At 41.5% G+C, this 23,632-nt stretch overlaps 1 protein-coding gene across 1 annotated transcript in view; it reads left to right on the top strand.

Moving 5' to 3' along the window:
* The first annotated feature begins 49 nt into the window (after positions 1–49).
* Positions 50–23,632, top strand: part of KLHDC1 (kelch domain containing 1) — a 60,244-nt gene continuing 36,661 nt past the window's right edge. The window contains exons 1-4 of the mRNA XM_004055141.5: positions 50–317; positions 16,168–16,238; positions 16,718–16,835; positions 17,287–17,405. Of these exons, the coding sequence (XP_004055189.1) occupies positions 222–317; positions 16,168–16,238; positions 16,718–16,835; positions 17,287–17,405 (404 nt within the window). The 5' untranslated portion in view covers positions 50–221. The remainder of the gene's footprint in view (positions 318–16,167; positions 16,239–16,717; positions 16,836–17,286; positions 17,406–23,632) is intronic.

The raw sequence follows: 23,632 nt of genomic DNA on the forward strand, positions 1-23,632 counted from the left end.
CCCACTGCGAGGAGCCAGAATGTCCCTCCACAGCCGCGCCACCCCTGGCTCGACTTCCGGAGCGAGAGCCGCGGGACGTCGCAGACGCACTGGCTCCGCCTTCCCACCAATCTCGACCCTCGCCGCGTTCCGTTCGTGCGTGGACCAGTCGGGGCTGGAGGCGAGGCCGCCGGGTGGGAAGGGGTTGTGGCGCGGCAAGCGGCGGGCCAGCGACGGCGCGAATGGCGGACTCTCAGCTGTTCTGTGTGGCGGAGGAACGCAGCGGCCACTGCGCCGTGGTGGACGGAAACTTCCTCTACGTGTGGGGGGGCTACGTGGTAAGGGGAAGAGGCGGGACGGGGTAGACTCGCGCCGGGAGACCCTCGGCTTGAGCGGACGCAGCGCCCGCCACACCCGCTCCCGAGGCTGCGGCCCAGGCCTGGCGCGCCCGGCGCCTGCAGCCCCCCCATCCCCTCCGCTGGCCGCCGCCCCCACAGCCGCGCCAGGGCTTGACGTCGTCTCGCCGTTGCTTCTTCTATTAAAGCCTCAGACCCGGCTCCGGGCTTCTTACCACTCTCCGCCCCCCTTTGCCAGCAGTTCAGTAACCCCGGTTTGCCCAATGCAAAGGCAGTTACAGCGCGATTAATTATTATCCTTAAATACTGGCGCAGACCTAGAAGGACCCGAGGACGCCGTGCTGTATCATTTTGTATATATTTCCTTATTCCCACGGCGCGATTCGAAATAAAATATCGAAATCACTGAAGCATTTAAATATTTATTTTCTTTTTTTTTTTTTTTTTGAGATGGAGTTTCGCTCTTGTTGCCCAGGGCTGGAGTGCAATGGAACGATCTCAGCTCACCGCAACCTCCGCCCCCCGCCCCGGGTTCAAGCGATTCTCCTGCCTCAGCCTCCGTAGTAGCTGGGCTTACCGGCATGTGCCATCATGCCTGGCTAATTTTGTATTTTTAGTAGAGACAGGGTTTCCCATGTTGGTCAGGCTGGTCTTGAACTCGCGACCTCAGGTGATCCGCCCGCCTTGGCTTCCCAAAATGCTGGGATTACAGGCATTAGCCACTGTGCCCGGCTTGCATTTTAAATATTTCTAAGCTATTTTTAGTGGCGTTTCTTTACTACTGACTATTTTTTGTAGTCTCAGACGCATGTTAGCAATAATATGCTAAGAAATATTATGCTTTAAAATTCTTACTACAATGGAGGTTTGAGCGTATGTGTGTGTTGTGTGTCCATAATCACAGAATTATAGAAGCAAGAATGGTAAAGCTGGAAAACAGGAATACTATATGCCAACCCCCTTAGTTTACAGATTTTTTTTCTTAAGCCATCTGGAAGTTCTACTGATAGTAGAACCTACATCTTCTGTCTCCCTACCATTATGTGACAGACCTGTAACGTGACTGAATCATATTGAAATGACCAACATACAGGCATACCTCGAAGTATTGCGGGTTCTGTTCCAGACCACTGCAATAAAGCGAGGTCATACGATTTTTTTTGGTATCTCAGTGCATATAAAAGTCATGTTTACACTGTAGTGTGTTAAGCATGCAATAGTATTATGTGTAAAAAAAAAATGTACATACCTGGCTGGGCGCGGTGGCTCACACCCGTAATCCCAGCACTTTGGGAGGCGGAGGCGGGTGGATTACCTGAAGTCAGGAGTCCGATACCAGGCTGGCCAACATGGTGAAACCCCGTCTCTACTAAAAACACAAAAATTAGCCGGACGTGGTGGCGGATGCTTGTAATCCCAGCTACTCGGGAGGCTGAGGCAGGAGAATCACCTGGACCCGGGAGGCGGAGGTTGCAGTAAGCCAAGATTGCGCCACTGCATTCCAGCCTGGGCGACAGAGCGAGACTCCGTCTCAAAACAAAAAAACAAAAAACTGTACATACCTAATTTCAAAATTATTGCTAAAAAATGCTAAGGATTATCTGAGCCTTCAGTGAGTTGTATTCTTTTTGCTCATGGAGGGTCTTCCTCCATGTAGATGGCTACTGACTGATTAGGGTGGTTCTTGCTGAAGGTTGGAGTGGCTGTGGCAGTTTCTTAAGACAAGACAATGAAGTTTGCCACATTGAGCCTTCCTTTCACAAAATATTTCTCTGTAACATGCAATGCAGTTTTGATGTGTGTGTGTGTCTGTGTGTGTGTGTGTTTTGAGACAATCTCTCCTGCAACCTCTGCCTCCCAGGTTCAAGCGATTCTCCTGCCTCAGCCTCCTGAGTAGCTGGAATTACAGGTGTGCACCACCATGCCTGGCTAATTTTTGTATTTTTTACAGGCGTGAGCCACCGTGCCCAGCCATGAAATGTATTTTCTTAAATAATAAGACTTGAAAGTCAAAATGATTCCTTGATCCATGGGCAACAGAATGGATATTGTGTAGCAGGCATGAAAAGCTAAATCTCCTTGTAGATCTCCCTTCAGAGCTCTTGGGTGACTAGGTGTCTTGTCAATGAGCAGTGAGTGATATTTTCTGAGCAGTAGATCTCAACAATACACTTAAACGCCTCAGTAAGCCATGCTGTCAAAGAGACATGCTGTCATCCAGGCTCTCTTGTTCCGTTGTTAGAGCACAGGCAGTGTAGATTTAGCATAATTCTTAAGGGCCCTAGGATTTTCAGAATGATAAATGAACATTGGCTTCAACTTAAAGACAGCTACTACATTAGCCACTAACAAGAGAATTAGCTGGTCCTTTGAAATTGGACATTGACTTCTCTCTAGCTATGAAAGTCCTAGATGGCATCCTCTTCCAATATAAAGCTGTTTCATCCACATTAAAAATCTATTGTTGGCCGGGCACGTTGGCTCACGCCTGTAATCCCAGGACTTTGGGAGGCCGAGGCAGGCGGATCACGAAGTCAGGAGATCAAGACCATCCTGGCTAACATGGTGAAACCCTGTCTCTACTAAAAATACAAAAAAAATTAGCCAGGCGTGGTGGCAGGCGCCTATAGTCTCAGCTACTCGGGAGGCTGAGGCACGAGAATGGCGAGAACCCAGGAGGCGGAGCTTGCAGTGAGCCGAGATCGCACCACTGCCCTCCAGCCTGGGCGACAGAGTGAGACTCTGTCTCAGAAAAAAAAAAAATCTATTGTTTAGTGTAGCCACCTTCATCAGGTATCTTAGCCAGATCTTCTGGATAACTTGCTGCAGCTTCTACATGAGCACATGCTGCTTCACCTTGCACTTTTTTTTTTTTTTTTTTGAGACAGAGTCACCCAGGCTGTGGTGCAGTGGAAAAGTCTCAGCTCACTGCAACCTCCGCCTTCTGAGCTCAAGCAATTCTCATGCCTCAGCCTCCTGAGTAGCTGGGATTACAGGTGCGTGACACTACACCTGGCTAATTTTTGTATTTTTAGTAGTAATTTAGTAACTTTTGTATTTTCACCATATTGGCCACGCCAATCTTGAACTCCTGACCTCAAAAGATCTGCCCACCTTGGCCTCCCAAAGTGCTGGGATTACAGGTGTGAGTCACCGTGCGTGGCCTTACCTTGCACTTTTATGTAATGAAGAACAGCTTCCTTCCTTTAAACTCATGTTAGCTTCAAACTTCTGCAGTTTCTCAATTCTCTCAGCCTTCATAGAATTGAAGAGAGTTAAGACCCTCCTCTGAGTTAGGCTCAGGCCTAAGGGAATGTTGTGGCTGTATGATCTTGTATCCAGACCACTAAAACTTCCTCCATGTCAGGAATAAGGCTGTTTTGCTTTCATATTACTCATTTTTCATTAGAATAGCACTCTTGATTTCCTTTAAGAACTTTCCGTTTGGATTCACAACTTGGCTAACTGGCACAAGAGGCCTAGCTTTTGGCCTGTATTAGCTTTTGACATGCCTTTTTCACTAAGCTTAATTGTTTCTAGCTTTTGATTTAAAGTGAGGGACAGTCCACTCTTCCTTCACTTGAACACTTAGAGTCCATTGTAGGGTTACTAACTGGCCTACTTTCTTTTTTTTTTTTTTTTGAGACGGAGTCTCGCTCCATCGCCCAGGCTGGAGTGCAGTGGCGCAATCTTGGCTCACTGCAAGCTCTGCCTCCTGGGTTCACACCATTCTCCTGCTTCAGCCTCCCGAGAAGCTGGGACTACAGGCGTGTGCCACCACACCCAGCTAATTTTTTTGAATTTTAATAGAGATGGGGTTTCACCGTGTTAGCCAGGATGGTCTAGATCTCCTGACCTCGTGATCCGCCCGCCTCGGCCTCCCAGAGTGCTGGGATTACAGGCGTGAGCCACCGCGCCCGGCAAGGCCTACTTTCAATATTCTTGTATCTGAGGGAATAAGGAGGCCCAAGGAGAGGGAGAGAGAGGGGGGAATGGTTGGTCAGTGGAATAGTCTGAACACACACATTTATCAGTTAAGTTCGCCATCCTATATGGGCACAGTTTATGGTGCCCCAAAACAATTACAGTAATATATCAAAGATCATTGATCACAGATCACCATAACAGATATAATAATAATAATGCAAAAGTTGGAAATACTGTGAGAATTACCAAAATGTGACACAGACACGAAGTGAGCATCACATGCTGTTGGAAAAATGGTGCCAATGGACTTGCTCAATGCAGGGTTGCCACAAACCTTCAATTTATTTTAAAAATGCAATATCTGTCAAGCACAGTAAAGCAAAGCACAATAAAATGAGGTATGCCTGTACTGTGTGTGTTAAATAATTCTCAGATTCAAGTTGGTTTTTGTTGTTGTTTTGTGTGTTTATTTTTAATTTGGTTCAGTACCAGTGGGGGAAAATTAGAACTAACTTTTGAGTGCTTACTACATCTGGCATGTGCTAGTTACTGTCACATCCCTAATCTTATATATTCTTACTATATTCCTGTAAAGTAGGTAATATCCCTATTTTATAAATAAGGAAAAGGAGTCGATTAGAGTAACTAACTTTAATGGACATTTCACCTCAAGGGCAGCAGATACCAACCGACGTGTATAGGATTTACAAAGGCAACTTTTTAGTGATAAACTAAATTAGGTGATTGTGCTTTATGAGTGTCTGATATTTCCACCGTTTATTCTTGATGCAAAGCGTCTAGATATAAAGGTGGCTATATGCACAAGAAATAAATTTTGATTGTTTTGAGTTCTGCCACTTGTAGAGGTGTCAGACTTCATCTGCTCTATTCTTGATGTTGTAAAAGTTAAGTGAAAAATTCACTTAAAACAGCAATCTGTAATATATCTGTATAGATTTCTTTTGAGCCCATAAATGAAAATATTTTCCCCCTGAGACGGAGTCTTGCTCTGTCACCCAGGCTGGAGTGCAGTGGCACAATCTCGGCTCACTGCAACCTCCGCCTCCTAGGTTCAAAAGATTCTCCTGCCTCAACCTCCCTAGTAGCTGGGATTATAGGCACACACCACCACGCCCAACTACTTTTTGTATTCTTAGTACAGGCGGGGTTTCACCATGTTGGCCAGGCTGGTGTCAAACTCTTGACCTCGTGATCCGCCCACCTCAGCCTCCCAAAGTGCTGGGATTACAGGCCTGAGCTACCGCGCTCGGCCTTTGTTTTTTGTTTTGTTTTGTTTTGTTTTTGAGACAGAGTCTCTCTCTGTTGCCCAGGCTGGAGTGCAGTGGCACCATCTCGGCTCACTGCAACCTCTGCCTCCTGGGTTCAAGCGATTCTCCTGCCTCAGCCTCCCAAGAAGCTGGGATTACAGGCACATGCCACCACGCCCAGCTAGTTTTTGTACTTTTAGTAGAGACGGAGTTTTGCCATGTTGGCCAGGCTGGTCTCAAACTCCTGACCTTAGGCAGTCAGCCCACCTCGGCCTCCCAAAGTGCTGGGATTTCAGGTGTGAGCCACTGTGCCTGGCCTAAATGTCTGAATTTTTTGCATCTCGTTTTATTCTTGAAAATTGTGTAATTGATAAGATCATACTTCTTGACGAGCGTGGTGGCTCATGCCTGTAATCCCAGCACTTTGGAGGCCGAGGCAGGCGGATCACGAGGTCAGGAGATCGAGACCATTCTGGCTAACTCAGCGAAACCCCATCTCTATTAAAAATACAAAAAAATAGCCAGGCATGGTGACACGTGCCTGTAATCCCAGCTAATCTGGAGGCTGAGGCAGGAGAATCGCTTGATCCCAGAAGGCGGAGGTTGCAGTGAACCAAGATCGTGCCACTGCACTCCAGTCTGGGTGATAGAGCAAGACTGTCTCAAAAAAAAAAAAAAAAATCACAGTTCTTCAGGTGGCAGTTATTGAATTGAAATACTTCTTTTTCTCCTGTTTATTAATTCAGTCAGTAGAGATGCTGTAAGAACCACTCTGGAAAATACAACACAGATGTAGATCCTGAGTCTACCACTTTTTTAAATTCCAGGGATTATCAGCAGTCAAGAAGTGTCTAAGGCATAAGTGGAAGGAAAGGGAGACTAGGAGGCAAAAAAGAAGCCATATGGGTAGTATAGGCTTTAAAAAAAAAAAAAAAAAAGGAAGACATGGCATATCAGGAGAAAAAGTAGAATTCTTCTAATAATTATCTTATTCCGATCGTTCTAAACAGAAGATAGTTAAAAGGCCCTGGAATCTGGTGGTATTCCAGTACTCAGTAGTTAAGTATAATGATCAGATAGTTCTAGGTTATATATTTCAGTCACAATTTTCCTCTTCATTGATACAAACAATGTATTAAAATGGACAAACATATGTTCTAAAGCTCACCGATATCTGTCTAAATTACTAATTGCTCCATTGTCAAACATATTCTGAAGGCCATTATATTAGTATCTGAAAATAGCCACCCCCAGAGGTAAGAGTGATAATATCAAAAAAGTAAATGGTCGATTCTAATTGGTGTCAGAATATGATTTTGCTCTTAGTTCTACATCCTTTCCACATTACAGAAATTCACACAGACTTTGGTGCTACTGCAAGGAACATTAAAAGTTGTGAATAGCTTTTCCAAATTTAGGGAAAAAACTCGGTATCTTGGCATGTTTGCAGGTAGTATGGTTTTCCTATTATGGCCCTAATCATTTGAACAGTATTATTTCTGTAATACAATTGATAATATGTTTTGCTGTGAACCTTTTTTTTTTTTTTTTTTTTTTTTTTTTTAGACGGAGTCTCACTCTTGCCCAGGCTGGAGTGCAGTGGCGCGATCTCGGCTCACTGCAACCTCTGCCTCCCAGGTTCAACCGATTCTCCTGCCTCAGCCTCCCGAGTAGCTGGGACTACAGGTGCTTCCCACCATGCCCAGGTAATTATTGTATTTTTAGTAGAGACAGGGTTTCACCATGTTGGTCAGGCTGGTCTCGAACTCCTGACCTCAAGTGATCCACCTGCCTCGGCCTCCCAAAGTATCTTCACAGGCTGGGTGTTGTGGCTCAGGCCTGTAACTCTAGCACTTTTAGAGGCCAAGGCAGGAGGATTGCTTGAGTCCAGGAGTTTGAGACCAGCCTGGGCAACATAGCAAGACCCTTGTCTCTGCTGAAAAGAAAATAATTAGTTGGGCATGGTAGTGTGCTTCTATGGTCCTAGCTGCTTGGGAGACTGAGGTGGGAGGATCACTTGAGCCCATGTGTTCAAGGATGCAGTGAGCTATGATTGTGCCATTGCACTCCAGCCTGGGTGACAGAGACCCTGTCACTTAAAAGAAACAAATATCTGTATACATATGCTTAACTACATATTTCTGCTATGGATATGGATTTAAAGGGAAGAAGGATCAATTTAGAAAATGTTTGAAAAGAATGAAGATGGAAGGCTTACCGTGTCAGATATTAAAACGTCACAATACCATAATAATTAGTTGACTTGTTACAAGTAGAGATAGTACAATGAAATGCGAAAGGAATTACGGAAACAGCCGGGCACAGTGGCTCACGCCTGTAATCCCAGCACTTTGGGAGGCCAAGGCAGGCGGATCACCTGAGGTCAGGAGTTCAAGACCAGCCTGGCCAACATGGTGAAACCCCATCTCTACTGAAAATACAAAAACATTAGCCAGGCGTGGTGGCACGTGCCTGTAATCCCAGCTACTCAGGAGGCCGAGGCAGGAGAATTGCTAGCACTTGGGAGGCAGAGGTTGCATGAGCCAAGATGGCGCCATTGCATTCCAGCCTGGGCGACAGAGTGAGACTCCATCTCAAAAAAAAAAAAGAAAAAAGAAAAAAACTACAAAAACAGCCAAGCATATAAGGAAAAAAAAAGACTATTTTGTATTTAAAAGGTAGCGTTTCAAATCTGGGAAAATGATCACTTATGCAATAAATGATCCTAGGATAGCTAGAGGAAAATATTCTTGGTGCCTTAGGATTGAAGGCTTAAATACAGAAAAATTAAGCTATATAATACTGGAAGAGAATATATGACTTCTAAAATCTTGAGGAAAAAACTATAATGGAAAAAATTGGCAGATCAGACTTTTAAAAAACTGATTTTTGGCCAGGCACGGTGGCTTACGCCTGTAATCCTAGCACTTTGGGAGGCCAAGGTGGATGGATCAACTGACATCAGGAGTTCGAGACAAGCCTGACCAACATGGTGAAACCCCGTCTCTACTAAAAATACAAAAATAGCTGGTCGTGGTGGTGCATGCCTGTAATCCCAGCTACTCAGGAGGCTGAGGCAGGAGAATCGCTTGAACCCGGGGGGTGGAGGTTGTGGTGAGCCGAGATTGCGCCATTGCACTCTAGCCTGGGCAACAAGAGCGAAACTCCGTATCAAAAAAACAAAAACAAAAAAATACCAAAAACTGATTTTTAAACACCAGAAAACGAGGAGGCAAACGGCAAAGGAGAAAATATTTGTAACCAGGGTCGGGCGTGGTGGCTCATGCCTATAATCCCAGCACTTTGAGAGGCCTAGGCAGGCAGATCACCTGAGGTCTGGAGTTCAAGACCAGCCTAACCAATATGATGAAACCCCATCTCTACTAAAAGTACAAAAATTAGCCGGGCGTGGTGGCTCACACCTGTAATCCCAGCACTTTGGGAGGCCGAGGCGGGCGGATCACCTGAGGTCGGGAGTGGGAGACCAGCCTCACCAACATGGAGAAACCTCGTCTCTACTAAAAATACAAAAGTAACGGCATGGTGGCACATGCCTGTAATCCCAGCTACTCGGGAGGCTGAGGCAGGATAATCGCTTGAACCTGGGAGGCGGAGGTTGCAGTGAGCCGAGATCACGCCATTGCATTCCAGCCTGGGCAACAAGAGTGAAATTCTGTCTCAAAAAAAAAAAAAAAAAAGATAAAGATAACATCCCCATTGAAAAATGAGCAATGGATAAGTGCAATTTACAAAATAAATACAAATATACAAACAAGAAACCCAGGTAAAAATTACAATGAGGTTTTTCTTCTCCAATTTGCAAAGATTAGAAAGAATTCTGGCAAAGAGTGTGGAGAAATGAATTACTAGTACACTGGTAATAAGAGTACAAGTTTGTGTAACCTTTTTGAGGAGAAATTTAGCAATGTGTATCAAAAATGTAAGATGTGTTTTCTCTTTAACCTAATAGTTCTACTTTATATATTCATAAATGATCACATTGGTAATGTATGTTATATGGAAGACATTTATCATTCTTTTTAAATGACCAGAATATAAACCTCCTTTCTCTATTTGTGGTATTCCCCTAGGGAGTGAATATTGTCAGGGTATTTATTCTAGTTGTCTCCTACTTATCCTCATAAAATATAAGATATGTAACTTGTTCTCTGTTGTATCCTCAATGTCTAGAACTGGTTACAGCTCATAGTAGGTGCCCAATAAAAATACTTGAAAGTCAGGTACTAACTTTTCCTGCCTTACTTGCAGCTAGGTTGCAGGCAAGTGGCTAGGACTCCATTGGTTAGATGAATCTGTGCTAGATTTGGACTTCGGAATAAAGATATAAAAAACCACGACCTCTAGAAGATTCTTAGCCTGCAATACAGTTTAGGAAGATCAAGTTTCCTTGCATAAAAGGCAGCAGTGTGGTGTGCACCTGTGACCACAGACCTGCTCTCTTGGCATGGTTTCACACCTCACTCTTCCTTGCATCGACCAGAGGCTGGTTCTCCAGCCTCCCTGATGATTCTGTGAGCTACTTAATATTCGTTTGTTAAAATTTTATTTACTTAATTTTTGAATTTGAAATATATATACAATAGAATGTATAAAGTATTATTTAAATGTAAACAACTGTTTACTTTCCAGATTAAGAAATAAACAATACCTTAGAAGCTTCCTTTTATCCTGCATTGATTACATTGCTCCCACTACCCCCACTCATACAGGTTACCACTATCTTAAATTTCTTTTCTCTATAATTTTACTTCACATACATCTCTAAACAATATATTATTTGGTTTGGAATCATAGCATATGTTTTCTTTCATGAATTTTTTTTTTTTTTTGAGACAGAGTTTCGCTCCTGTTGCCTAGGCTGGATTGCAGTGGCGTGATCTTAGCTCACTGCAACCTCCGCCTCCCGGGTTCAAGTGATCCTCCTGCCTCAGCCTCCCAAGTAGCTGGGATTACAGGTGCCCGCCACCACGCCCAGCTAATTTTTGTATTTGTAGTAGAAACAGGGTTTCACCATGTTGGCCAGGCTGATCTTGGACTCCTCACCTTAGGTGATCCACCCACCTCAGCCTCCCAAAGTGCTGGGATTACAGGTGTGAGCCCAGCCTCTTTCATGAATTCTTTTAGTTTTCAGATTCATACATTGCTTATAGTCAACTGGTGTGTGCTTGTATGGCTGTACCTGTTGTTGTTTGGCATCTATTCTGATTGGTCAATGCCTATGCTGCCCAGTTGTTAAATAATTTGAAAATCATCATCTCTAGATCCATTCATTTGATGTATATCCTGTATAACATTCTACTCTATGAGTTTACTGCAATTTATCCATTCCATTATTGGTGAATATTTGAATGTTTCTAATTTTTTGCTATTGTAAGCATTCTTATAACATGCTTCCTATTGTATATTCACAAGGGCATGTACATTCCCTAGGGAATCTACTAATGAATGAAATGTTGGATCACTTGATATGCACATCTCCAAAATTATTTGGAAATGTCAGACTGTTACCAAAATATTTGTATCAGTTTACACTCCCACCAGCCACTTCCTTGCCCCATATCCTTGACAACACATTTGGTACCATCTGGCCTTACGTTTTTGCCATTCCAGTGAGTGTGACATGATAGTTCATTGTGGTTTTTGTTTTCATTTCCCTTGGTTACTGATAAAATTGAGTGTCTAACTTTATGGACTATTTGTGTCTTTTGTAAAAATGCTGGCTCATGTCTTTTGCTCATTTTTCTGTTGGATTATTTGCTTTTTTTAACTAATTTATACAAGTTTTAAAATACAAAATTGTGTGAGTTGAATATGTCTTCAATTTATAGCTTGTCTTTTTATTTTTTTTCCTTTTCTGTTTTTTTTTTTTTTTTTTTTGAGACAGAGTCTCGCTTTGTCGCCCAGGCTGGAGTGCAGTGGTGCAATCTGGGCTCACTGCAACCTCTGCCTCCCAGGCTCAAGCAATTCTCGTGCCTCAGCCTCCTGAGTAGCTGGGATTACAGGCACCCACCACCATGCCCAGCTAATTTTTTGTATTTTTAGTAGAGGCCGAAGTTTCACCATGTTGGCTGGGCTGGCCTTGAACTCCTGACCTCAGGTGATCTGCCCATCTCGGCCTCCCAAAGTGCTGGGATTACAAGCATGAGCCACTGTGCCTGGCCTTGTCAAACATATTCTAACCATTCCTAGAAACAGGAAGAGAAGGAGTCAAGGGAGAATTCTTTTTTTTGAAAGATGAGATGAGGCATGTTTGTATATTGATAGGAATAATCCAGTAGAGAAGGAAAACTTGGGCTGGGTACAGTGGCTCACTCAATCAATAAATATTTTATTTGTCTTTTATGTGTGAGGCACTGTAGTAGGCTCTGGGAGCCTAACAAGATAGACAAGATCCCTGTACTCATGAAGCTTACAGTTTAGCAGTATTGGTGGTGGTGAGGGTGGGTGTGATACAAAGAACTTCAAAGGGAAAGTACAGGACTATGAGGGCCTTTAATAGGGGACCTTAATACTTTAAACTATTTTAGAGAATAGGTTAGAGAAGTACATTTAAGCTGATTCCCAAAAAAGGAGGAGTTAGGCAAACTCTGAAAGAGTACTATAAGAAGAGAAAAGAGAATAGATGAATGGTCCTATCATAGCAAGGAACTAGGAGATGTTTAAGTACTGAAAGCGTACTGTGTGTGAAAGGCAACTTGAAGTTTTGAGGGATAGCAGCTACCATATAATATAGAATCATAAATATTTTAGACTATGGTAAAAGCAATAGGGAGCCATTGAAAGGACTTAAACAGAGTAATGACAATTCACTTTCATAATATTTCTTTCTTTCTTTTTTTTTTTTTGAGATGGAGTCTCGCTCTGTCACCCAGGCTGGAGTACAGTGGCATGATCTCAGCTTACTGCAACCTCCGCCTCCCAGGTTCAAGCAATTCTCCTGTCTCAGCCTCCTGAGTAGCTAAGGCTATACGCGCCCGCCACCACACCTGGCTAATTTTTTTGTATTTTTAGTAGAGACAGGGTTTCACCATATTGGCCAGGCTGCTCTCAAACTCCTGACCTTGTGATCTGTTCACCTTAGCCTCCCAAAGTGCTAGGATTACAGGTGTGAGCCACCGTGCCCAGCCTATAATATTTCTTTTGTAAAGGAGTACACATGAGGCTACTGGAACCTAATGCCATTAAACCTTAGACTCATACAGTAGCTCCCCTTCTTATAATTATTTGTTTACTTAGCCATTTAATATGGATTCCTCAGTCAGACATGAGTGTAAGTTTATGTTTTTTCACTGATGGAAAAATTTTTTTAATTTTAATTTTTGTGGGTACATAGTAGGTGTATATATTTATGGGATGCATGAGATATTTTGATACAGGCATGCAATGCATAATAGTCACATCATATAAAATGGGGTATCTGTCCCCTCAAGTATTTATCCTTTGTGTTACAGACAATCCAATTATATTCTTTTATCTTGAAATGTACAATTATTATTGACTATAGTCACCCTATTGTGCGATCAAATACTAGTTCTTATTCTTTCTATTTTTTGGTACCCATTAGCCATCCCTACCCACCCACTCCCACCCTCCCACTAACCTTACCAGCTTCTAGTAACCATCCTTCTGCTTTCTCTCTCCATGAGGTCAATTGTTTTGATTTTTAGATCTTATGTAAGAACATGTGATGTTTGTCTTTCTGTGTCTGGCTTACTTCATTTAGCTAATGACCTCTAGTTCCATCCATGTTATTGCAAATAACAGGATCTCATTCTTTTTTATGGCTGAATGGTACTCCAGTGTGTATGAGTACCACATTTTCTTCATCCATTCGTGTTGATGGACACAAGTTGCTTTGAAATTTTGGGTATTGTGAACAGTGCTGCAACAAACGTGGGAGTGCAGATATCTCTGCGATGCACTGATTTCCTTTCTTTTGCATATATACCTAGCAGTGGGGGTGCTGGATCATATGGTAGCTCTATTTTTAGTTTTTAAAGAAACCTCCAAACTGTTCTCCATAGTAGTTGTACTAATTTACATTCCCACCAACAGTGTATGAGAGTTCCCTTTTCTTCACTTCCTTGCCAGCATTAGTTACTGCCTTTCTTTTGGATAAAAGCCGTTTTAACTGAAGTGAGATGATATCTCGTAGTTTTGATTTGCACTTATTTGATGATCAGTGATGTTGAGCACCTTTTCCTATGCCTGTTTGCCATTCTTATGTCTTCTTTGGAGAAATGTGTATACAAGTATTTTGCCCATTTTTAAATTAGATTGTTAGATTTTTTTCCTGTAGAGTCGTTTGAGCTCCTTATATATTCTGGTTATTAATCCCTTGTCAGATGGGGAGTTTGCAAATATTTTCTCCCATTCTGTAGGTTGTCACTTCATTTTGTTGATTGTTACCTTCAGTGTGCAGAAGCATTTAAACTTGATACGATCCCATTTGTCCATTTTTGCTTTGGTGGCCTGTTCCTGTGGGGTATCATTCAAGAAATTTTTGCCCAGACCAATGTCCTGGTGAGTTTCCCCATGTTTTCTTGTAGTCGTTTTATAGTTTGAAGTCTTAGATTTAAGTCTTTAATCCATTTTGATGTGATTTTTGTATATGGTGAAAGATAGGAATCTAGTTTTTTTCTTTTGCACCATCTATTGAAAAGACTCAGACATGAGTGTAAGTTTAATTTCCTTGGAACTAATACAACGGTTTTCTATTTTTATGTATGTGTGTGTGTGAGAGAGAGAGAGAGAGAGAGAGACATGGTAGACAAGATATTCTTTCTTTTTTTTTTTTTTGGAGACAGAGTCTCCATTTGTTGCCTAGGCTGGAGTGCAGTGGCACAATCTCAGCTCACTGCAGCCTCCACCTCCGGGGTTCAAGCGATTCTCCTGCCTCAGCCTTCTGAGTTGCTGGGATTACAGGCATGCACCACCACGCCCAGCTAATTTTTGTATTTTTAGTAGAGACGGGGTTTCACCATGTGGGCCAGGATGGTTTTGATCTCTTGATCTCGTGATCCACCTGCCTCTGCCTCTGCCTCCCAAAGTGCTGGGATTACAGGCGTGAGCCACCACACCTGGCCCTTTTTTTTTTTTTTTTTTTTTTTTTTTTTTTTTTTTTTAAGAAGCAGGGTCTGCCTCTGTCGCCCAGGCTGGAGTGCAGTGGTACTATCATAGCTCACTACAGCCTCGAACTCCTGAGCTCCAGTGATCCTCCCACCTCAGCCTCCTGAGTAGCTAGGACTACAGGCATGTGCCACCAGGCCTAACTAATTTTTTGGTGTTTTTTTTTTAGAGACAAGATCTGGCTATGATGCCCAGGCTGGTCTTGAATTCCTGGATTCAAGCAATCCTCCTGCCTTGGCCTCCCAAAGTGCTGGGATTACAGGAATGAGCCACTACACCCGGCCTATTTTTAAATTTAAAGAACATACAATGAGAAACAGCTAAATCTTCTTAGCATGTTAATAACTTATGTATTATATAGTTTTAGAAATTCTTAAAGTGCTATTTTAAAACTCTAGCTTTTTTTTTTTTTTTTTTTGAGACAAATTCTCACTCTTTTGCCCAGGCTGGAGTGCAGTGGCACGATTTCAGCTCACTGCAACCTCTGTCTCCCAGGTTCAAGCGATTCTCCTGCCTCAGCCTCCTGCGTAGCTGGGATTACAGGCATACGCCACCATGCCTGGCTAGTTTTTTTTGGTATTTTTAGTAGAGGTGGAGTTTCACTATGTTGGCCAGGCTGGTGTCAAACTCCTAACCTCAGGTCATCCACCTGCCTCAGCCTCCCAAAGTGCTCGGATTATACTGTGCTGGGATTACAAAATGCTGGCTGAGCCACTGCGCCCAGCTGGTTATTTTTGAATTATTATATAGATTCTGAGAACTATGACAGATTTATGTAAAAATTTATTTTAACCCCTAAGTTTGTTTAAGCTCAAAATAAGTAAGATTGTTTTACAAGTCTTATTTATCTTTTCATCATGAATGTCAGAATGTGCTATTCTATTTGTGATCAGCTTCTTTAGAGATTATCCAAGTTCAGAGTTCTCATTTTGACTAGTTAAATGTATTGTGATCCTTATATTCTAGATTTAATGAACAACTAATACTATGCCTTGCATATAGTAGGCACTCAAAAAATATGTTCAGTGAATTAAAGTTCCTGAGATATCTTAATCAGATATTTAATTGTATCTTTAAAAAATTTCCTCCATTAATACTTCCTGTCACCCAAAATGTATTGCCCTTTTTTTATTTTTTGATGATCTTTTTCTTCCTGGCTTTATAATCTTTAATATTCTGCTCTAAATCTTATTGTTTTGCTATTTTCTTTTACATAAAGCCCCTTTTAAAGGTTTAATTGCCCTAATTATTTTCTTGAGACTTATATACTCGCTGTGTTTTATTTTGATCCTTTATTGTTTTCCCACTTTCTCTAGAAAATCTTCTTCCCTTTTCTTTTGATATATTTTATTTTATATTGAAACAGATCCTTGAGCCTTCTTTTGTGTTTTATAGTATTTTACTAGCAATTTTTCTCATCCTGAGAAGCTGTGTAACTGTTTGCCATGTAACTGATAAACATAATTTTATGTATTCTGTATTTTTAGTCTATTGAAGACAATGAAGTATATTTGCCTAATGATGAAATTTGGACCTATGATATTGATAGTGGGTTGTGGTAAGTAATTTTAAATTGCATACTGTCTGATCTTAATATCTATTATAAATGTTTCTGTAGACTCTAGGGAATTTGAGACCATACTTTGAACATACTGCAACATTTTTGAAGTCTCCCTTTCCTTTCCTTTCAATGCTTTTATTTTCTGACTCTTTCATTCCCCTACTGTCTTCCCTGCTCCACTTTTTGTCTTTTAGTATTTCTCTCAACACCAGTGCTGTCTCTGAAGATTTTGTTTTATTCTGCAAATTTCCAGTTCTAGTGACGTGTGAAATTTTTGTGATTTTTTTTTTTTTCCTAGCAGATTGAAAAATTTTTACCCTGGATCTTCTTAGAGTTTTTACATTATTGGCCACCATTACATTGTAACTGTAATTGACAGTGACAGTTTTCACTGACAAAAGTACTCATGGAGTTTAAAGAGAATTTTAATTTGCCTTTCTGGAAAGTTACGGGATTCCATGTTATTCTTGCTGCAGGAGAATGCACCTCATGGAAGGAGAACTCCCAGCCTCCATGTCAGGAAGCTGTGGTGCTTGCATTAATGGAAAGCTGTACATTTTTGGAGGATATGATGACAAAGGATACAGCAATCGAGTAATAATTTCTTTAATTCAAGAGTGCAGCAAAATGTAATATTTAATGCATCATTTCATCTCACAAGTTACAAATATTTTAAAAAGAACATATATATAGAAAACCTTAAACTTGTAATTAAATATTTTAAAGCTGGGTTGAAAATGCAGCAGTCCTGCTCTTCTCTTCTTCTGTTATTCTTCTGTTAATTCTTCTGAAGCAGAATTAACTGCATATTTAATTGATATTCATAGGATAAGAGCAGGATGCGAAAGACTCATTTTAATGTTTTATATATCATTTTTACTCCTAAAACAGTCTCATTTTTATTCTCCAATTTTTAAATTTTAATAGGTAACAAGCTTACCTATTAAAAAGAAAATAATAGTATTAATTCTTGGATCACATTCCCTCTGATATAGATTTAATTTTTAAATGCCCTGTCTGCTAATAGTGTTCTCGTCTTTTAAAGCTTTATTTTGTTAATTTACGAACAAGAGATGAAACCTACATTTGGGAAAAAATCACCAACTTTGAAGGACAACCACCTACACCACGTGATAAACTTTCCTGCTGGGTATATAAAGACAGGTAATGCAGCAGTTGCACTTAATGCATTATGTCTACCTAAGCAAAGATAATAGCTTTGGCTAAAATACAGAACGCTTAAAGGTATGGGTTGTTTTCAGGATTGCAATTGATTTTCTAAATAATCAATATCTGACAATGCCCGTTTTATTTCTTCCTTTCTAATCTTTAAACTTTTTGTTGTCTTATTGCACTGGGTAGGACCTTGAGTAAATCCAGTGCTTATATTTATACTTTCATATATTACTCATTCTTTTTCTCTGAACAATATCTATCATTCCCCTACTCTGAGCATCAATAAAACTAGATGGTAGCCTCTTCATCCCTCTCTCCTTCCCATTCCTTCAACGCCAGTTTTTGTGAGTTATGTTTTTAATCCTTCTGTTCCATTTTTGGGAAGAAGGGGAACTTTAGTTATGAACATTTTAGCTCCTCACTCCCTGCTTATCATTTCTTGCTAATTCTTTTTAACTTTTTTGTGGTTTTTCACATTTTTATTCTTTATGTCCTTTACTGTATTTTCTGTGATAACTGTCTCTTTGCTATTTGTAACATTGTCTTCATTTCTGAAATGAGTTTTTCTCCCCTTTTATTTCTTTCCTAATTTTTTTTGTTTGTTTTTTGTTTTTTTGGAAATGGAGTCTCACTCTGTTGCTCAGGCTGGAGTGCAATGGCACGATCTCTGCTCACTGCAACCTCTGCCTCCCAGGTTCAAGCGATTCTCTGGCCTCAGCCTCCCGAGTAGCTGGGATTACAGGTGCCTACCACCATGCCCGGCTAATTTTTGTGTTTTTATTTTATTTATTTATTTGTTTGTTTGTTTGTTTGTTTGTTTGTTTATTTATTTTTGTGACAGAGTCTCGCTCTGTTGCCTAGGCTGGAGCGCAGTGGCGCAATCTCGGCTCACTGCAACCTCCACCTCCCAGGTTCAAGCAATTCTCTTGCCTCAGCCTCCTGAGTAGCTGGGACTACAGGGGCATGCCACCACGCTGGCTAATTTTTTTTGTATTTTTATTAGAGACAGGGTTTCACTGTGTTAGCCAGGATAATCTCGATCTCCTGTGCTTGTGATCCACCCGCCTCGGCCTCCCAAAGTGCTGGGATTACAAGCGTGAGCCACTGCACCTGGCCCTAATTTTTGTATTTTTAGTAGAGATGGGGTTTCGCCATGTTGGCCAGGCTGGCCTCGAACTCCTGACCTTGTGATTTGCCTGCCTCAGTCTCCCAAAGTGCTGGGATTACATGTGTGAGCCACTGGCCTTCTTTCCTAATTTCTAACAATTCTGTTTCAGCTCCTCATATTTTCTGGCCATCAACTCTGTTATTTGAGTTCTTATATTTTTGTTTTAAGGGTTTTCTTCATTATTAAATTATTCTAATTATTAAATTTTATTTGTGTTTTAAAATATCATTCACTATTCAATTTCCAGTTTTCAGATTTGCTTGTTTGTCTCTTAAATGTTTTTAAACAATTTGTTCAGTAGGGGACTAGATAAGGTCTATACATTATAATCGATTTATATGTCTTTCTTTTTTCTTTTTCTTTTTTTTTTTTTTTTTTTTTTTGAGGCAGAATCTCGCTCTGTCACCCAGGCTGGAATGAAGTGGTGCCATCTCGGCTCACTGTAACCTCTGCCTCCCAAGTTCAAGCAATTCTCCTGCCTCAGCCTCCCGAGTAGCTGGGACGACAGGTGCATACCACCATGCCTGGTTAATTTTTTTGTATTTTTAGCAGAGACTGGGTTTCACCATGTTAACCAGGATGGTCTCGATCTCCTGACCTCATGATCCACCAGCTTCAGCCTCCCAATGTGCTGGGATTACAGGCATGAGCCACTGCACCCAACCAATATGTCTTCCATATATATAGTTGCTTTTATTCTAGAGATTTCCTTTTAGTCTTTTTTGTTGTTTTGTTCTTGAAATTTATTTGATAAAGAAACCATGTCATTTGGCTATAGAATCCCAATAGTCTGCACTGTGTTGGTTGTATCTCTGTGATACCATTTAACATATTCATCTACACCTTCTATTTTCTGTAAATTGGTAGTTAGATCTAGAAAGTTAAGCAAATTCATGTTCTTGTGTTGGTTGTTGGTTTGGGAGCAAATAAAAAGTACTTCATAGCTTTTTTTTTTTTTTTGACACGGAGTCTCCCTGTATTGCCCAGGATGAAGTGCAGTGGTGGAATCTCGGCTCACTGCAACCTCCGCCTTCTGGGTTCAAGTGATTCTCCTGCCTCAGCCTCCCGAGTAGCTGGGACTACAGGCATGTGCCACCATGCCTGGCTAGTTCTTTTTGTATCTTTAGTAGAGACGAGGTTTCACCATATTGGCCAGGCTAGTCTCGAACTTTTGATCTCGTGATCCACCTGCCTCCACCTCCCAAAGTGCTGGGATTACAGGCATGAGCCGCCGCACCCGGCTTAATTTTTGTGTTGTTTAGTAGAGACAGGGTTTCACCATGTTGGTCAGGCGGGCCTTGAACTCCTGACCTCAGGTGATCCACCCACCTTGGCCTCCGAAAGTGCTGAGATTACAGGCATGAGCCACCATGCCCGGCCCATAGCTAACTTTTTTTTTTTTTTTGAAATGGAGTCCTGCTCTGTCACCCAGCCTGGAATGCAGTGGCGCGATCTCAGCTCACTGCAAGCTCTGCCTCCCAGGTTCACGCCATTCTCCTGCCTCAGCCTCCCGAGTAGCTGGAACTACGGGCTCCCGCCACCACACCCGGGTAATTTTTTTTTTTGTATCTTTAGTAGAGACAGGGTTTCACCGTGTTAGCCAGGATGGTCTCGATCTCCTGACCTCGTGATCTGCCCGCCTCAGCCTCCCAAAGTGCTGGGATTACAGGCATGAGCCACCGCACCTGGCCCATAGCTAACTATTTTTAGACATTAGTAGGCACATAATGTTTGGTTGTCTCTGTATGTTAGCAAGCACCGATGATTGCTGCCTAGATCCATTTTTGTACAAGAAGATGCAAAGTGATGATATTCTATTATTTGTTCTTAATTTATTAGTGGAATACTTCTATAAAAAGAAACTTTCTGGCCGGGCGCAGTGGCTCACGCCTGTAATCCCAGCACTTTGGGAGGCCGAGGCGGGCGGATCACGAGGTCAGGAGATCGAGACCATCCTGGCTAACATGGTGAAACCCCGTCTCTACTAAAAATGCAAAAATTAGCCGGACGCGGTGGTGGGCGCCTGTAGTCCCAGCTACTCGGGAGGCTGAGGCAGGAGAATGGCGTGAACCCGGGAGGCGGAACTTGCAGTGAGCCGAGATCGCGCCACTGCGCTCCAGCCTGGCGGACAGACCGAGACTCCGTCTCAAAAAAAAAAAAAAAAAAAAAAATAAATAAATAAATAAGTAAATAAATAAAAAGAAACTTTCTTTAACTGTTTATTAACCCTAAGGTACTGTTTGTATAGGAAAATCAGGATACATGCTTGATTCTTTCGCCTTTAGAATCAATTGAGTCATTTCTGTAGTATCCTTCAAAGTGGTCAGTAAGGTTTTAAATTACCATTTTAAAATCATGGATTTGAAATATTTGATGTCGGCCTGCCCTAGTGGCTCTTGCCTATAATCCCAGCATTTTGGGAGGCTGAGGTAAGAGGATCGCTTGGGGCCAGAAGTTCGAGACCAGCCTGGCCAACATGACAAAACCCCATCTTTACTAAAAAGACAAATCGTTAACCAGGTGTGGTGGCGCACGCCTGTGGTCACAGCTACTCAGGTGGCTGAGGCAGGAGGTATATATATATATATATATATATTTTTTTTTTTTTTTTTTTTTTTTTTTTTTTTCCTGAGACAGAGTCTCACTCTGTCGCCCAGGCTGGAGCGCAGTGGCACGATCTTGGCTCACTGTAACCTCCGTTTCCTGGGTTCAAACAATTCTCATGCCTCCCAAGTAGCTGGTGCACGCCACCACACCTGGCTAATTTTTGTATTTTTAGTAGAGACAGGGTTTCACCATGTTGGCCAGGCTGGTCTTGAACTCCTGGCTTTAAGTGATCCACCCACCTTGGCCTGCCAAAGTGCTGGGACTATAGATGTAAGACACTGTGCCCAGCTAGAATATATAAATATGTTTTAAATAAAGTTTAAAAATCTAGGCTGGGCTGGGCGTGGTGGCTCACACCTGTAATCCCAGCACTTCGGGAGGCTGAGGTGGGCAGATCACGCGGTCAGAAGTTCGAGACCAGCCTGGCCAACATAGTGAAACCCTGTCTCTACTAAAAATACAAAAAATTGGCCAGGCGTGGTGGCAGGCACCTGTAATCCCAGCTACTTGGGAGGATGAGGCAGAACAATGGCTTGAACCCAGGAGGTGGAGGTTGCAGTGAGTCGAGATCGCGCCATTGCACTCGAGCCTGGGTAACAGAGCGAGACTCTGTCTCAAAAACGAAAAAAAAAAATCTAGGCTGGTTGTGGTGGCTCATGCCTGTAATCCCAGTACTTTGGGAGGTCAAGGCTGGAGGATCCCTTGAGGACAGGGGTTTGAGATCAGCCTGGGCAACACAGTGAGACCTCATCTCTACAAAAAGTAAGAAAAAAAAATACCCAGGTGTGGTGGCATGCTATGCACCTGTGGTCCCAGCTACTTGGCAGGCTGAGGCAGGAGGATATGTATAGTATAGTATTTGACTCATATACTCATGTATAGTATATTATTTGACTCAAATACTCTGACTCATATACTGTACTATACTATAAATGTATGGTATATGTTATATAACATATACTTTAGCATATACTTAACACATAGTATATATAATATAAAATATGTCTATTTATATATTATATATACTTTTACATGTATACTTAATATATATTTATATATACTTTATTTCCATATATATGGAAATTACATATATACTTTATTTCCATATATATGGAAATTATATATATACTTTATTTCCATATATATGGAAACTTATTTTTATCTATTTTATATTTTATATATACATATATACTTAATATATATCATATATATTTTTTGTATTATACATACTTTATTATATTAAGTGTATATATATTCATATATATTTTACTTTATTATTTTTTTTTTCTGAGACAGAGTCTCATTCTGTCACCCAGGCTGGAGTGCAGTGGCATGATCTCAGCTCACTGCAACCTCTGACTCCCCGGTTCAAGCTATTCTCCTGCCTCAGCCTCCCGAGTAGCTGGGATTACAGGCACGCACCACCACACCCAGCTAATTTTTGTATTTTTAGTACAGATGGGGTTTCACCATGTTGGCAAGGATGGTTTTGATCTCTTGACCTCATGATCTGACCGCCTCAGCCTCCCAAAGTGCTGGGATTACAGATGTGAGCCACCGTGCCCGGCCTACTTTATTATATTAAGTATATTATATTAAGTACATATAAAAGTATATATAAAATATAGGCCGGACGTGGTGGCTCACACCTGTAAGCCCAGCACTTTGGGAGGCCAAGGCGGGCGGATTACTTGAGGTCAGGAGTTCGAGACCAGCCTGGCTGACATAGTGAAACCCCGTCTCTACTAAAAATACAAAAATTAGCTGGGTGCGGTGGCAGGTACCTGTAGTTCCAGCTACTTAGGAGGCTGAGGCGGGAGAATTGCTTGAACCTGGGAGGCGGAGGTTGCAGTGATCTGAGGTTGTGCCATTGCACTCCAGCCTGGGTGACAAGACTCTGTCTCAAAAAAGAATTAATTAATTAATTAAAAAAATATATATATATAATAAAAGATAAAACATAGCCTTACCTTTTAAACCTAGATGTTTATGAGCAACGAATATTGATTTTTATTAAATACTTCTTCTTTTGAAGTCGTTTGAGGTTTGTTTTCTCATTTAAGTACTGATGTCATTAAATATTTTCTAATATGATATACTCGTGTTTCTGATATAAATCTTACATGGTTGTAACAAGTATTTCAACATATTGTTGAATTTCATTCACAGGTATATACAGAATTTTTTAGGAGGAGTAATTGATAGCTTTGTTGATTTGCCTCCTGGTTACACTTAACTTTTTGTCATTTTGGTTTGCAAAAAGCATTTTAAGGGCTAGAGGCAAACACAGGACTGAACTCTGTCTCTGAACCTAGCATAGGCTTGTATAAAGGGAGTATCTTTGAATGCTTATGGCAATGACATGTGTTTCTGTAAACCACTATGGTTTTCTGCCTTTGTTTTTCCAGGTTAATCTACCCTATAAAGTATTTTTGGACCT

This window comes from Gorilla gorilla, chromosome 15 (assembly GCF_029281585.2).
Source record: "Gorilla gorilla gorilla isolate KB3781 chromosome 15, NHGRI_mGorGor1-v2.1_pri, whole genome shotgun sequence".
Classification (NCBI taxonomy): domain Eukaryota; kingdom Metazoa; phylum Chordata; class Mammalia; order Primates; family Hominidae; genus Gorilla; species Gorilla gorilla.